General features: G+C 37.7%; 1 protein-coding gene across 1 annotated transcript in view; it reads left to right on the top strand.

The window, feature by feature from the left end:
* LOC137631554 (isocitrate dehydrogenase [NAD] subunit gamma, mitochondrial-like) overlaps positions 1–14,634 on the top strand; it is a 57,491-nt gene that overhangs the window by 24,923 nt on the left and 17,934 nt on the right. Inside the window, 5 exon segments of the mRNA XM_068363359.1 lie at positions 204–337; positions 2,844–2,923; positions 2,926–3,074; positions 3,812–3,998; positions 6,831–6,912. Of these exon segments, the coding sequence (XP_068219460.1) occupies positions 204–337; positions 2,844–2,923; positions 2,926–3,074; positions 3,812–3,998; positions 6,831–6,912 (632 nt within the window).

Here is a 14,634-nt window from a genome sequence, read left to right as displayed (position 1 = left end):
CTGTATGCATATATGTTCAGTTTGAGCATATATGCATACTTTTATAGCTTAAGAAGAGCTATTTTTCATTCAAAGCTGTTAATAGATCCCTCTTGTATTAAAGTTGTGTTTACTTGTATTTTACCTACATTGCTAGCTTTATAAGGATTACCACTACTTTGAAGATTGTTTATTAAAATTCATGTGGCTCCCTTTATTTCTAGAACGTGAAAGGTGTCGTGGAGTGTCTTAAAATCATCACAAGAAGCGCATCTGAAAGACTTGCAAAGTATGCATTTGAATATGCCGTGAGAAAAGGACGTAAGAAGGTCACGATAGTTCACAAGGCAAACATCATGTAAGATGCTAATTTGAGTATATTTAGTTTTAATATGAACTTTTGCAATATTATGAGCACAACAGTAAAATACTTTGATTTAAATTCCTAATTGCAACTTCTCTTTAAAATTGTTTGTGCTCAATTAGGTAATGTACAGTGTATTGTATTTTTCTGATCTTCCGTCATTTTTTTGGAAGCAATCTTTTTTTTTCACAACAAATCCAATATTGTATTTATATGTAGCCCACTTCTATATCTAAGAAATGACGTGGGCAATCTAGTTTACCAGAAGAAAATAGCAGTCAATATGCGTTTAACAACTCACTCTACAAATGCATCTGAGTCCATCATTATCTGCCAGTTAGCTAATTAATTTTCTTGTTTGTGAACCTGCTCACTTATCTCACCAGATTTTCTAACAATTTCCCCAATCTTGTCTTGATTGGCTTGTTAAGTATTTAGATCATTATTTATTATCATATGAACGTTTCTATTTTACATTGTATGCTATGATGTTTTTACCTTTCTCAAGGGTTATGGTAGCATATTGATAATGTCCCTGCCTGGTGATCTGCTGGACTGGTTTGAGTTCCGTTCAAGCTTGATAGTTTCTTGTAGTATCTGCAACCTCGATGTCTCGCAGGATTATAGATACAGGAGAGGGGGTTCCCAGCCCCCTCGTCCTGTCCCTTTTAGTCGCTTCTTACGACACGCAGGGATAACGTTGGCGCTATTCTAATTGTTTTTTATGCCCCTGCGGCCACAGGGTCCCCTTTTTGTTTTTGTTTCATTTGTTGATGTCGGCTACCCCCCAAAATTGGGGGAAGTGCCTTGGTATACAGTATGATGATGATGATCTGCAACCTCATCATCCTTGTGAGTTAAGGATAGATAATTTGGGGGAGCCTATAGATCTACCTGCTGAGTCATCAGCAGCCATTGGGAGGAGGGGGGGCCTTAGGCCTTGATCATATGCATATATGGTCAGTCTTGAGGGCATTGTTCTGCTAGCTAGGGCATTCCTGCTGTCTCTTACCTCTGTCATTCATGAGTGGCCTTTAAACCTTGCTAAGTAATCTGTTCTGGATGTTCTAGTAATTATTGTCATTAGCAATTGCTAATTTTAGTGTTATGGTATTTCCATTTTCTTTCATTCTGTATCAGCTACTGATTATAAGTGTTATGCTGGTTAGTGTTTTGCTACTTTAGCTTCCACCAGTTTGGGTAACCTGGGACTTTGAAATTAGTGAGTAATCCGAAATTTGTGTTCTTTTTAGCCTATTTCACATATTGGGAATTATATGGCTAATATCTATGAATTGTTACCTTCTTCTCGATCTTAAAGATAAGAAGAAAATTTCTATACCATATATTCTCATCAGAGGAACAAACTAGCATTGTTTCACACTCACACTGGAAGAAAGAAACTGCTCTCAGTATCTGCAACTTTATTAGCAATTGATATCTTAAAACAATTGAAGATAGGGTGTATCATAAGTTTGGCATTCATACCGATTCATGAAGTACCATAGAAGCCCTGAAAAGTTACATGTGTAAGAACCAACTGGTATTACAAATTAAAAAGCTTCTTAACAAGTTCATTTCCCAAGGGATAAATATTGAAATATGTTGGATACCTGCCCATGTTGGGGTTGTTCGTAATGAAAAGGCAGGTGTTCCTATTAAATCAGGAATAGATTTCTCTTCAATGAGGCTTAAAATAACCCGTACTTTAGAATCAACAAAAGAGAGAATTTCAATTATTGCCTCCACTTTATTACCAATCACTGCATTTCTTTAGTCACCTAATTGGAAAACTGTAAACTATAAGTTACCTTAGAGTATGCATTGTTAGACAACTTAAGAGAATAAGCAGTATGAGAACATATCATAAGTAACTTATTTGGATGCATTTCAGAAATTAGTTTCTTTAACCATTAGATTTCTTCCTTATTATCATCCTCATTTTTGTCTCTGTGGTCTGGTGAATCCTTCAAGGATTTATGGCATATCCACACCTAACCGCCAGATTGGGTAAACGTCAATATTAAACCAAGCCTAGCTTCGAGAGACATAGAGAAAATTACTGTACTAAGAACATCGGGGAGTTTTATAGAAGTAAAAGGGATAGCATTAGTTCCATATAACTCTACTCAAAAACAAGTTTCATTTAATTAAGAAATGTAGAAAATAATTGTCCTTGCCATTGAAACCCAGTCACAAGTGTGGAAGGGGATTCCTTTGGCTCTGGGCAATGGATAGTAATTTTAGCTTCTGGAAGTGTATTTCTTTTTTTACTTTGCCTAATTTTTTTCATGTTTGAAGTGAATTTCTTTGTATATTTTTCTCGAGTGGTACCAGATGGTCAACTATGTTATAAGTGACTCCGGTCAGACTGTATGTCTGGTGGTATGCCACTATGCCAGTACAGTACTGTATTTCATAATATCTAACCGGGCCTTCTTACTATTTTAAAAGGAACTGTAAATTAATGTTGATTGTAATATCTTTTTTTCAATTTCAGGAAATTGTCAGATGGACTGTTTCTGGAAACTTGCAGAAATGTTGCCAAAAATTATCCTGACATAGAGGTCAATGACATGATAGTGACAACACTTGTATGCAACTTGTTTCAAAGCCACAGCAGTTTGATGTAGTGGTTATGCCCAACTTGTATGGAAATGTTGTTTCAAACATTGTTTGCGGACTCGTTGGAGGGGCTGGATTGATTTCTGGCAGAAACTTTGGTGACCATGTAAGTAATTTTATAAATGATGCTATATCTTTTTTATCACTATTATGAAATTAGGATAATGCACCCCCCAAAGAAATGGTTTGCTACTTATGGAAAGCTGGTATGGAAATGCTAAATAGCACTGATTTTATATGGGTAGGTGTGAAGTTTTTCAACTGTTTTAAAACCATTGCTATAGTGCTGCGTCAAATGAATATCTGGCACTTGGAAAGCTTTTATGAGTCATGTAAAGTAACATGTTGGGCAGTGGCAGTAGGGGATTGGTCTCATGAAGATTCATTTTTGGTGGATATTTGGGGAGGGTGGGGCTGTGACACCCTAGTAGTACAACCAAACTTGGCTGAATCCCTTGTCAGGCTGGGAGGATCGAAGGGAATAAAAATTCCCTTTTGTTCCTTTTATATGTTGATAGTACCTTACCAGATAGGTAGGTGATGATAAACTATTATTGTGCCCTGAGTTTTATTTTGCTGAATCCCAGGGTTATTCTTAATCTAGCGAGTCATTGTACGCAGAGTACTTACTCATCCACTTGCTCATTAATTCCATACATCCTGTAATTCCTTGTTTATCCTTTATCCAAGCTATATCAAAGTTTTGTGTACATATGACTATTACCATAGGCCAAAAAATAAAAATTTACCTTTAAATGTATTAGCCCCACTCAAAACATAAGCAAAATATTAGTATTTTGTGTAACCTGAAAATATTTTTAATACCGTATTTTTTAATTCCAGTTCGCAGTTTTTGAACCAGGCACAAGAAATACTGGAACTGCAATAGCTGGAAGAAATATTGCCAATCCAATTGCCATGTTGGTTGCATCCTGTGACATGTTAGAACATTTAGGTCTCAATGATCATGCAAATTTGATTTCGGATGCTATTTATAAGACGCTTAATGTGGATATGATTCATACTCAGGGTTAGTATGCCTTATATGTTTTTTTTTATCATCCTTGATTCCTGATATTGATAATTGTACAAAGTTATATGTATATTTCTCGGACTGAGTTTGTTACCCAGTAGGTAAATGAATTAAAAAAGTAGTGGCATTTTAGATATTAAATCCAAGTTATGTTTCATCAAATGCAGTTAGAGCATAGTATATGTGGTATATCTTGATATTTAACTGTACATGTATGAATTTATTTTTTATACCCCTCTTTCATTCATATTGCTTCTCTCTCAGAGATGGTTAATGTCTACTTCTACCTTTAAACTAGTAATCTCCCCTTTTCTTTCCTTGAAATTATCCTACCTCTTTAGTGTAGTATTTGGATTATATGGCAGTGTATGCCAACACTGCTGTCTTATTTTTCTCGTAGTACAAGTCAACTGGGCTACAGATGGTGATATTGTTTATTAGGAAGTTATAAAGATATAAGTTTTTCATTCAGTTTAAGTAGATGTCTTCTTCTGGCACCTCTTCAAGTGAGGGTTATTCAAGGGATTTATTGCCAGGCAGTAATGATATTCATTCTTTATGTCGTGTCGACAAGTAAAGGGTGATTTTAATCACTTTTGTGAAGAGAAAAATTCCCTTTCTGTCCCTCATAGAACGAATATCTGGAATTGGTAGCTATTCGTGTAAAAGATTTAACTATTGAAGAAAATTTTCTTTTAATTTGGTGGAAAAAGCAGAGAAAAGTAGTTGATGTTAATGTAAGCTATTACCAAACTTGCAGGATTTGACAGCAATGAGTCTCTTGAACCTTTTGTTGGTTTTGATTTGTTCATGCAACGCAAAAAAAATGAGTCATCAGGCAAAAGAAGCAATCCTAGACTAACCTACCTTGATTTAATTCTTAGGCTAAGTTCTCTAAGTTGTGGCTAGTTTGCTGGTTTACCAGTTAGTTGGGATTTTCTAGGTACACTGCACAGTATATCCTCTCTTTGAGCCTCTCTCAATTACTTTGTAATATCTAATTGCAAAACTCTCACGTTTCCTTGATCCTGGTATGCTTTGTACTCCCACTGAATTCTTAGCTAAGTCAAGTAGGCAGTCTGGATACAAGTATCCCTCCTCTCACTTTAGTAACCACTCATAAGCAACAAAAATGGCCATGGGTGAAAAATATGATTTTGTTCAATTAAGAAACTTTTTTCCCATTACCAATTTCAATCTCAATCCTTCGGAGGTTTGGTTGGAATACTTTATTGCAATTGGGTATTTCTCAGCCTTTCTGGAGCACCTGAATCTTCCTACCGAAGTAGCAATATGAAAATTAGTTATGAAGATCAGAACGGCAGTAAATACAGATGTATCAGGGCAAGTACCTAAGGAATAGCCAGGAAATTATTAAAAACAGAGATAGATGTTAAAAATGACCTTGTTGGGTAGAGAATTTATTTTTAAAAGAATTTTTTCTTTATACATAAATAAATTATTTTTTATTAAATAACCAGCTTTCAACTGTTAATTTCTACACCCATAGCCTAAAGTACATGGAAAGTGATGCTCTTACGGGTGTCTGGCATTAAGAACCCACTAGTCCCCACGTGGTGCTGCAAGCTTGCAGGCAGACGATTTCAACTTATGGGTTAGAGATGAAGTCTAAGATATTTGAAGGTCATGAATAGGATAAATATGAATGAGAATTTGTAATAGAATATTTTTATATGGAAGATTAAATTTTCATGTAATAAAAAAAAATCCTTCAAACAGCCTGTATGAGTAAAAATACATTTAATTGGTTTCATCAAACCACAGTACATAACAGAATACAGTATTATTTTCATAGGTAAAATTCTTAATGTATTAGGTAGGCTCAGAGTCATAATGTCTATATTGTTTCTCTGCTTTGTCTTCAGATTTTATAGAATTCAGTAGTTACTATACTATCAGCTTTTTTGAATACTGTCCTATGCTTCATTTCTGTATTAATAAGCAAATTGCATTTTTACATTATGTAAGCCAAATGAGGCAAAAAAAAATAGAATTTAAATTTAATAGCTTTCCTAAAAAGTAGAACTTGTCATTACAACATATTATTGCTGTGTTAGCAGAACAGCCCAAATTTATTTAAGATACTTCACCCTAGGTTGCCATCATGTATTTATAGCAGTAGAAAATTTATTAGTCTAACAATGACTGCAACTATAATATGGCATAGCCAAAACTTCAGTATTAAGATGACAGTTTGTAAAAATAGCTAACTGAAGCTGTTTCAGCTAATTGGATTGGTAATTAGTACAGATTATTTGGAGATTTGTATGATGAATTGGAACCAAGAGGATATTTTAAAACACTGAAAATATGATTTGTTTCATTATATGATAACAAGAAGGTAAACATTTTTGCTCTGTAATAACTGTATCTGAAACGGAAGTCTATATTATTATTTTTTTTAATCATAAAGATTATACAGTAAATAGGCAACCACTCTGCAAATTTGCAATCTCCAAATATTCTTCCGAGAATAGAAACTATAATAAATTCAACATTATTTTTATCACATAAAAGATAGTAACTTTTGACATTTTAATGCTTTTTATTATGTTTATATGATGTCTGCACATATATAGGTCATAGAAATAAACACAGGTGAATTGAAATATGTGAGGGAGCTCATGGTAATGGTAAGGAGTCTCCCATTAGCTCCTTAGAATAAGCAATCCTCCTCTTGTCATAGGAACTTGAATGTTCCTCTCTTTTATGAAGGATGTTTTCTATTCTCTCATTTATAAAGAATCGATTGTGACTTTAGCTTTGATCCGTGATCTTTATTAAAAACGATACCTTTAATATTTTCAGATTTGGGTGGTCAGGCAACAAGTTTGGATGTGATACATAATATAATCAAATGTATCCAAGTTAGCACAGCAGCAACTAAATGGTAACCAAGAGCTTTCTCAAATCTTGCTTGCAGTTTTGCCTGTAAGTGTTATTAGTATTTTTTTTTTTTGTCATTATTTTCAGTTAGGAATAAATATTTTAGTTGTTAAGTTTCCATGAATTATAGAGCATGTATGAATTGGTGTAAATTTTTTGTTGCTGTTCCATTGAAGGATTGTATTAAGGTAGATGTAGATATGCTGGTAGCATGTGCAGTTTTTACTTAAGTTTAGATGATGTCTGTAGATAGTTGTTGATATTAAGGACTGTACAACACAAAATCCTGTACTGTTTTTTATGGTTTTTGTAATTATTTTCATGAAAATAATTATCAGAAAGAGTTTTTTTTATCTTTTTGGAGCTAGATTTCTTTCTTTGGTTTTGTTCAAGATTTTTATTCATACTTGGAGTTAATAAAAGCAGCTATGTCATCCATAAGAATCTCTAAATACATACTGTGAAATAAAGTATTCATCTTTTCATTGAAACATATATATATATATATATATATATATATATATATATATTATGTATATATATATTATGTATATATATATATATATATATATATATATATATATATATATATATATATATATATATATATATATATATATATATATATATATATATATATATATACACGAGGAAAGAAATGTAATATCCGTGTGTGTTGCATCATATACTGTAATTTTATTCCAACTGCTGTCATTAGGTAAGTTTCCTTTTCTGGTTTTTCATCTTTGCATGATTATGTATTATTGCTCTTGTCATTACCAAACTATCATCATATCCAAAATCCATCTTCTTTATAACCATCATGATGCTCATTCTTAAAAGGATAAATTAATGTCAAAAGTAATTTAAAACATTCAAGGAGCTCGACTGATTCATGTTGGTGTAAACATTGAGAATATATCTGTGTATAAAGAAAATTATTTACTAACACTAGCTTAGAAATGCAGAAAATTATGAAATGGAAATAGAAAATGAAGATGTTTATATTGAATATTAGAAAATATATTTATAAAAGGCAATAACTTGCTGATTTTTCATAATGCTGTAAAACATGTTGCATCTTTGTTTCCTACTTTTTTAAGACAGAATGGTAAGATGCTAATAATGGTATTCAAGGTCCTTTATCTTTGTTAATGATCTTTATTTTATACTGTACATTTTAGGTGCATGTAAATAGATATACTCAAACACTTTAGATGTTTTTTTTATAAAGTTTTGGCTAAAACTGATAAGTTGTATTATGTTTTGGATGGTAGTGCACATTTTACTCTTGCAAGTTCAGCCACTAGCACTAGTACTGTACTTCACCTACCAAATTGAGTCCTAGAAAATACAAATGCAGCAGCTCCTGGTGCACAGTTGTAAACATATGGGGAAAGCCATAAAATAATGTCTCAGTTCATCGTTTTGAACGGGAATATTGGGTTAAAGAAAACAGAGGAAGAGCCTGATTATGATGAGGTATCTCCCTTCCAAACTTTACTTATTGAAAAAAAATTATCCAAATAAGTTGCAGGGGGTAAGCTCTGATGGTTCTTACCCTTCCAAGTCTTCAGACAGCTACTTCCAAGATGATTTTTACCCCTCAGTTCTCCCATTTAATTTTTAGATGTAATCGATAAATTATCTCAAATGCAAAGAAAGGCAGGTCATTTTTTACTTGTATGAGACTAAATAGTTACCTAATTTTGTTTAAGCTTATGATTAAATCTCCAGCCTTGAGCCCATCTTTAATGTTAATAGACAAATATCTTTAAAATGCAAGGTTTGTGACCTGGTTCTCCAAAGAAATGCTGTTTTTGGGTAATTAAATTGGAAGTGTTCTTGAAATACTCTCTTTGGCAGATTATATAATAGGCATTATTTTTAGTCTTATAGAAGAGAGGTTGTAGGCCATCAGATTATGAGTTTGGTTTTAGATTATTTGTCTTCTTGAGATATTGTTTTTTGAGGGGCTTCAGAAGCTGTTGTAGCCTTTTTGTGCTTTGTGATTCAAAGAAAACAAGTATGTTCCTCAATAGTGGGGACACCCTTTGATTTTTTTTTTTCCTATTTTTGGTCCTATTTTGGATGTAGACATGATTGGTAAAATAATTGCTCAATTTGGTACCGGAACTCAAATGTTATGCTTTTAGGTCTCTTTCTAGAGCTATCCAAGTTAATAACTTTAAACCAATAGCTTCAACTATTTTTGTAACAGTGGTAGACAATCGTGATTCCACTCTAGTAGATGTTCCGTGTCGTGGAGGACGCTCCAAAATCAAACCATTGTTCTCTAGTCTTGGGTAGTGCCATAGCCTCTGCACCATGGACTTCCACTGTCTTGGGTTAGAGTTCTCTTGCTTGAGGGTACACTCGGGCACACTATTCTATCTAATTTATCTTGCTCTTGTTTAGTTAAAAGTTTTAAAAGTTTATTTAAGAAATATTTATTTTAATATTATTACTGTTCTTAAGATATTTTATTTTTATTTTTTTACCTTCCATTACCAGGCTATTTTCAATATTAAACTTACCCGATAATCATGTAGCTGTCAACTCTGTTGCCCGACAGAATTCTACGGAAGGGATACGCCAGCGATCGCTATACAAGAGGGGGGTGTACTCACAAGCGCCACCTGTGGCCAGGTACTGCAGTACTTCTTGTTGACACCACTTCAATTTTTCCTCTGTCGTGCTTCCGGCAAGACGTTCATGGATACGCTTATAATTTTGGAGTCTTGTTCACGGTTTTTGGTGAAGTATTGCTCTAAGATTTCAGCTTTCGCTATTCAGGAAGTTCTATTATTAGCTTAGCTAGCTTTTGGAATTAATTTGATTAATTATGGTGACGAAGAGAGTATGAACTCTCTTTCACCTTTAAATGGCCGACCCTTCCCTTAGACGGAAGTGTTGGTGTCTAAGAGAGTATAGACTCTTTCTTAATTTTGCTTAACAAAAGTTATAGATTTATTTTATATCTCTCCGCCTTTTATAGGCCTCTTCGATTAACTTCCTTTTATTATAAAATTATTAAAATTAATTTTTATATTTGTTTATATTCGACCTTTCCTAATAGTAGGCGGTCTTTTCTTGTACCGAAGTTAATTAACATTGAGCCCGTCATTTCGGTTTTACCTGTTAACATATTATGCTATTTTAATGTTTTTGAAAGAATTTCTTTGATAGTCTCGTACTGTTTTCAAAGTTGAACTAACGTTTTGTTTTGTCTCTGCAGTTGTTGACGTTTCAGAACGTTCAACTTGCGCTCTATCGTTACGATAGAGAGAGAATTTTCACGGTGTCACGTTGCAGTAAGAGTAACCGTGTCTAGCGTTTTGTTCATTCTTTCTTAACTTAATGGTTTTAATTCTAATAAAGGAACTTTTCATTTTGGGAAATATTTTCCTTTAACAATAATATGTTTTAACGATATATATGATTGGGCTCTTCTCTCAGGTTCTAAGTCAAGAGAGAGAGAGAGAGAGAGAGAGAGAGATAGAGACGGAGGGAGAAAGAGGAGGATAAACGTTTCGTTCAAGCGAGTAACGTTGTTATCGTTTTTGCTCTTCTCCCTAGTCTCTTTAGGGGAAGAAGGTAAACGTTTCTAGAGTTTTTCTTGTTCTCAAGCTTTATGCGGTGAGAGATTTTAAACGTAGTTTATTTGATCTAGTGTTTAGTCTCTTTCCAGCCACTGAATTATTTATCTTTCATTAGATTTTTCTGTTACATTGTAATCCTGTTTTCGCAATTACTAACTTTTGAGAAAGGATAGAATTGCGTGTTTCAGGTACAAACCACTTTAAGTTTCGAGTTCAGTGAAATAAGTGCAAACAGAAAATCAAAAGTGATAAGTGATTAGCGCAAAGTGTGTCAGTGTTGTGCGTGAGGGTACTTCTGTGCGTGCCAGTCGTCCTCCCAGTCCGGGACCTCTTGCAAGCTCCCAAGCCCAGGGGAGAAGCAATGTCGAAGGGCAAAAGGGTTCGGCAGGCCTTGATCGGCGCACAGAAGTATCCTCTGTGGTTGCGGGCGTGTCTTAAGAGACCGTCACTCCCACCCGCAGACGATTGAGCCCTTATTTTGCTCGTCTGCAGAAGAAATTTCGGGGAGAAAACGCTGGTCTCAGGTCTCAAGACCTCTTAAACGTAAAGTCCAGACCTATGCCAGACGTACGAAGTTAGAGTTCAACAACCCGGATGCAGTCATTGGGTTAGCTCTGACTCTCCTCAGTCATCAGGTGACTGCACACCTCCTAAGAGAGGTAAGGCGATGCCTCACAGACCTCATCTTCTTTTAAGGCTTTGCCTCAACAGACCTTATCGTCTGTTGATCCCAAGACGACTTTGCTGCAGTCCATGCAGTCGCAGCTTGCGGTCTTAATGCGTGAGTTTCAGGCTGAGAAGGTTACACCTCCTCCTGCGAACGCTCCGCCTCTCCGCAGTCCAGTCTGCCAGGCGTACGAAGTTGAGGTTCCTCAGGCTACCTTACCGCGTTCTGAGTTGCCAGTTACCAGCGGTGTGCAGCAACCTCCGCCTCCTCCTGCGAGAGCTCCGCCTCTCCGCAGTCCAGTCTGCCAGGCGTACGAAGTTGAGGTTCCTCAGGCTACCTTACCGCGTTCTGAGTTGCCAGTTACCAGCGTTGTGCAGCAACCTTAACCTTCCTTAAGGCAACCTCAGCAATGGGAGCAGGAGTCTTATGCCTTACTTCCTCCGCTTCCGCTTGCGGTTCCACCAGCGAGGCAACAATCTCTTGAGGTACGACAACCTCTTCCATCAATGAGGCAGCCACCTCAGCACTCGCTGCAGCGACCTAAACCCTCCTCAAGGCAAGAGTCTCAACTCCTTAGGCTAGCACCTCAGGAACCTCAACTCGCGAGACAAGAACTGCGTTCTGCGCAGCCGCTACCTTAACTCTCGCAGCTCACACCTCAGGAACCTTAACTCGTTCCTCAGGAACCTGCTACTGCGCATCCGCAACCCTTACAGCAAGCGCAACTCTTGAGACATCTTCCCATTCAACTTGGGAATAACAAATGACAATAATAACACCTCATTACTTTCATAACTTGCATTTGTAATCATATACATGTATGCCTACACAAACATTATGATAATGGAGATTATTTGGATTACTTATATAAAAATATATATGTATTCCTTGCAATATATTTTTAACAAATCGCAAAATATGGCAAAAATATCTTCTAAACAAATGAATCATGAGTTATGAATGTAAGGTAATATTATGTTGATATTAAACCCCATGCAAGCATGCATGAAGTATGCAGTGTTGCCAACAGGGCGAGTTTTCCCTTTCCTGAGGTGAAGTAGATTATAGTACATTTAGTGTAGCTTAATTCTACGATTATCATGCCGGCTATCAAATTCATCAACAAAACAGTCTAAATTAATTCCCTCGGCACGTGCACTTTCAATGGACGGTAATGCGATATTACTCACTCTAGCACTGGTCATGGAATTTCTGAGAAATTTTACACGCCATGCAACACGCTCTGCTTACCTTACAGCATGCTCTACATACAGCATGCTCTGCATACAGCATGCTCTGCATACAGCATGCTCTGCATACAACATGCTCTGCATACCTTACCGCATGCTTCTCAGTCACACATCTTTGGTTGTTGCCAACTCACTAGACTGTCAAGCAGTTTCATAACGTTGCCTTCTAGTCTGCTGCTTTTGCACCAGTGAAACCCTCACTGAGAGAGCTTTTCTCGGATATGGTCCCTGTAGATGAGAAAGTGCTTTTCTCCCTCCTTCTGATATTCCCTTGAGGACTCTGTCATTTGGAGAGGAGCCTTTAGTTGCGTAGCCTCCTATGGACTTTTATTTAAGCATAACATGCTCCCAGGGAAGGTAATGGTTCCACTTCAGTCGCTAACCCCGTCTGTTACCACACCTGCTCCCATAGACCTTGAGCTGTGTTGCAAGACATGCAGTCCAAGCTTAGTCCTTGTTAGAGGATTTTTTTTTTGTTTACGGAGTCAGTGTGTCACTGGGAAGACGTTCAACAACCAGCAGAAGTGACTTGTTGTGACGCAGTGCGGCAACCTCAGCAACCCGATAAGGAGTTGTCTGTACGACCCAGACAGTCTAGACAGCTTCGGGTTGTCACTGTACTTCCTCGCTTCCCCATGGTTGACAGTTCACAGACTGTGCAGCAGTACCATGATCTTGTTTCCGGCTCCGTCAGACGACTGGCTTTTAAGAGCTCCCACAAGTCGTCGCTGTCTGGAGATTCTCAGATGGACTATGGATCTGACCAAGGAACTGGGCCTCCTGGTCAATTTTGAGGAGTCTCAGCTCGTCCCATCCCAGACCATTGTCTCCCTGGGTATGGATCTTCAGAGTCGAGCTTTTCGGGCTTTTCCGTCGGCCCCAAGGATATTCCAAGCCCTAGAATGCATCCAGAGCATGCTGAGAAGGAACCGATGCTCAGTCAGGTAGTGGATGAGTCTAACAGGGACACTTTCATCGCTGGCCCTGTTCATCGTGTTAGGGAGACTCCACCTCCCCCCCTTCAGTATCATCTAGCTGCTCACTGGATAAAGGACATGACGCTAGAGACGGTCTCAGTTCCTGTTTCCGAAGAGAGGAGGTCTTCTCTCTCGTGGTGTAAGAACAGCTTTCTTCTCAAGGAAGTCTATCTTTGGCTGTTCAGAAACCCGACCGCCTTCTCCTCTCGGACGCATCAGACACGGGCTGGGGTGCGACTTTGGACGGACAGGAATGCTCGGGAACATGGAATCAGGAACAAAGGACACTTCACATCAATTGCAAGGAGTTGTTGGCGGTTCTTCTGGCCTTGATAAACTTCAAGTCCCTCCAGCTTAACAAAGTGGTGGAGGTGGACTCTGACAACACCACAGCCCTGGCTTACATCTTCAAGCAGGAAGGGACTCTTTCGTGAAGTTGTTCTAGATCGCAAGGGACCTCCTCATCTGGTCTAAAGATCGAAAGCTCACGCTGTTAACGAGGTTCATTCAGGGCGGTATGAATGTCATGGCAGATCACCTCAGCCGGAAGGGTCAGGTCATCCCCACAGAGTGAACCCTTCACAAGAATGTTTGCAGCAGACTTTGGGCCCTGTGGGGTCTGCCAACCATAGATCTGTTCGCTACCTCGATAACCTAGAGACTCCTGTTGTATTGTTCTCCGATTCCAGACCCAGCAGCAGTTCACGTGGATGCTTTTCTGCTGGATTGGTTCCATCTCGACCTGTATGCATTCCCGCCGTTCAAGATTGTCAACAGGGTACTTCAGAAGTTCTCCTCTCGCAAAGGGACACGGCTGACGTTGGTTGGCTCCGCTCTGGCCCGCGAGAGAATGGTTCTTAGAGGTACTGCAATGGCTGGTCGACATTCCCAGGACTCTTCCTCTAGGAGTGAACCTTCTACGTCTACCTCACGTAAAGAAGGTACACCCAAACCTCCACGCTCTTCGTCTGACTGCCTTCAGACTTTCGAAAGACTCAAGAGCTAGGGGCTTTTCGAAGGAGGCAGCCAGAGCGATTGCCAAAGCAAGGAGAACATCCACTCTCAGAATCTATCAGTCTCAAGGGGAAGTCTTCCGTAGCTGGTACAAGACCAATGCAGTTTCCTCAACCAGTACCACTGTAACCCAGATTGCTGACTTCCTGTTATATCTAAGGAAAGTAAGATCCCTTTCAGCTCCTACGATCAAGGGTTACAGAAGTATGTTGGCAG

Source organism: Palaemon carinicauda, chromosome 40 (assembly GCF_036898095.1).
Source record: "Palaemon carinicauda isolate YSFRI2023 chromosome 40, ASM3689809v2, whole genome shotgun sequence".
NCBI classification, from domain to species: Eukaryota; Metazoa; Arthropoda; class Malacostraca; order Decapoda; family Palaemonidae; genus Palaemon; species Palaemon carinicauda.
The sequence above is the reverse complement of the archived record's forward strand: the minus strand, read 5'-3'. Positions and strand labels throughout refer to the sequence as shown.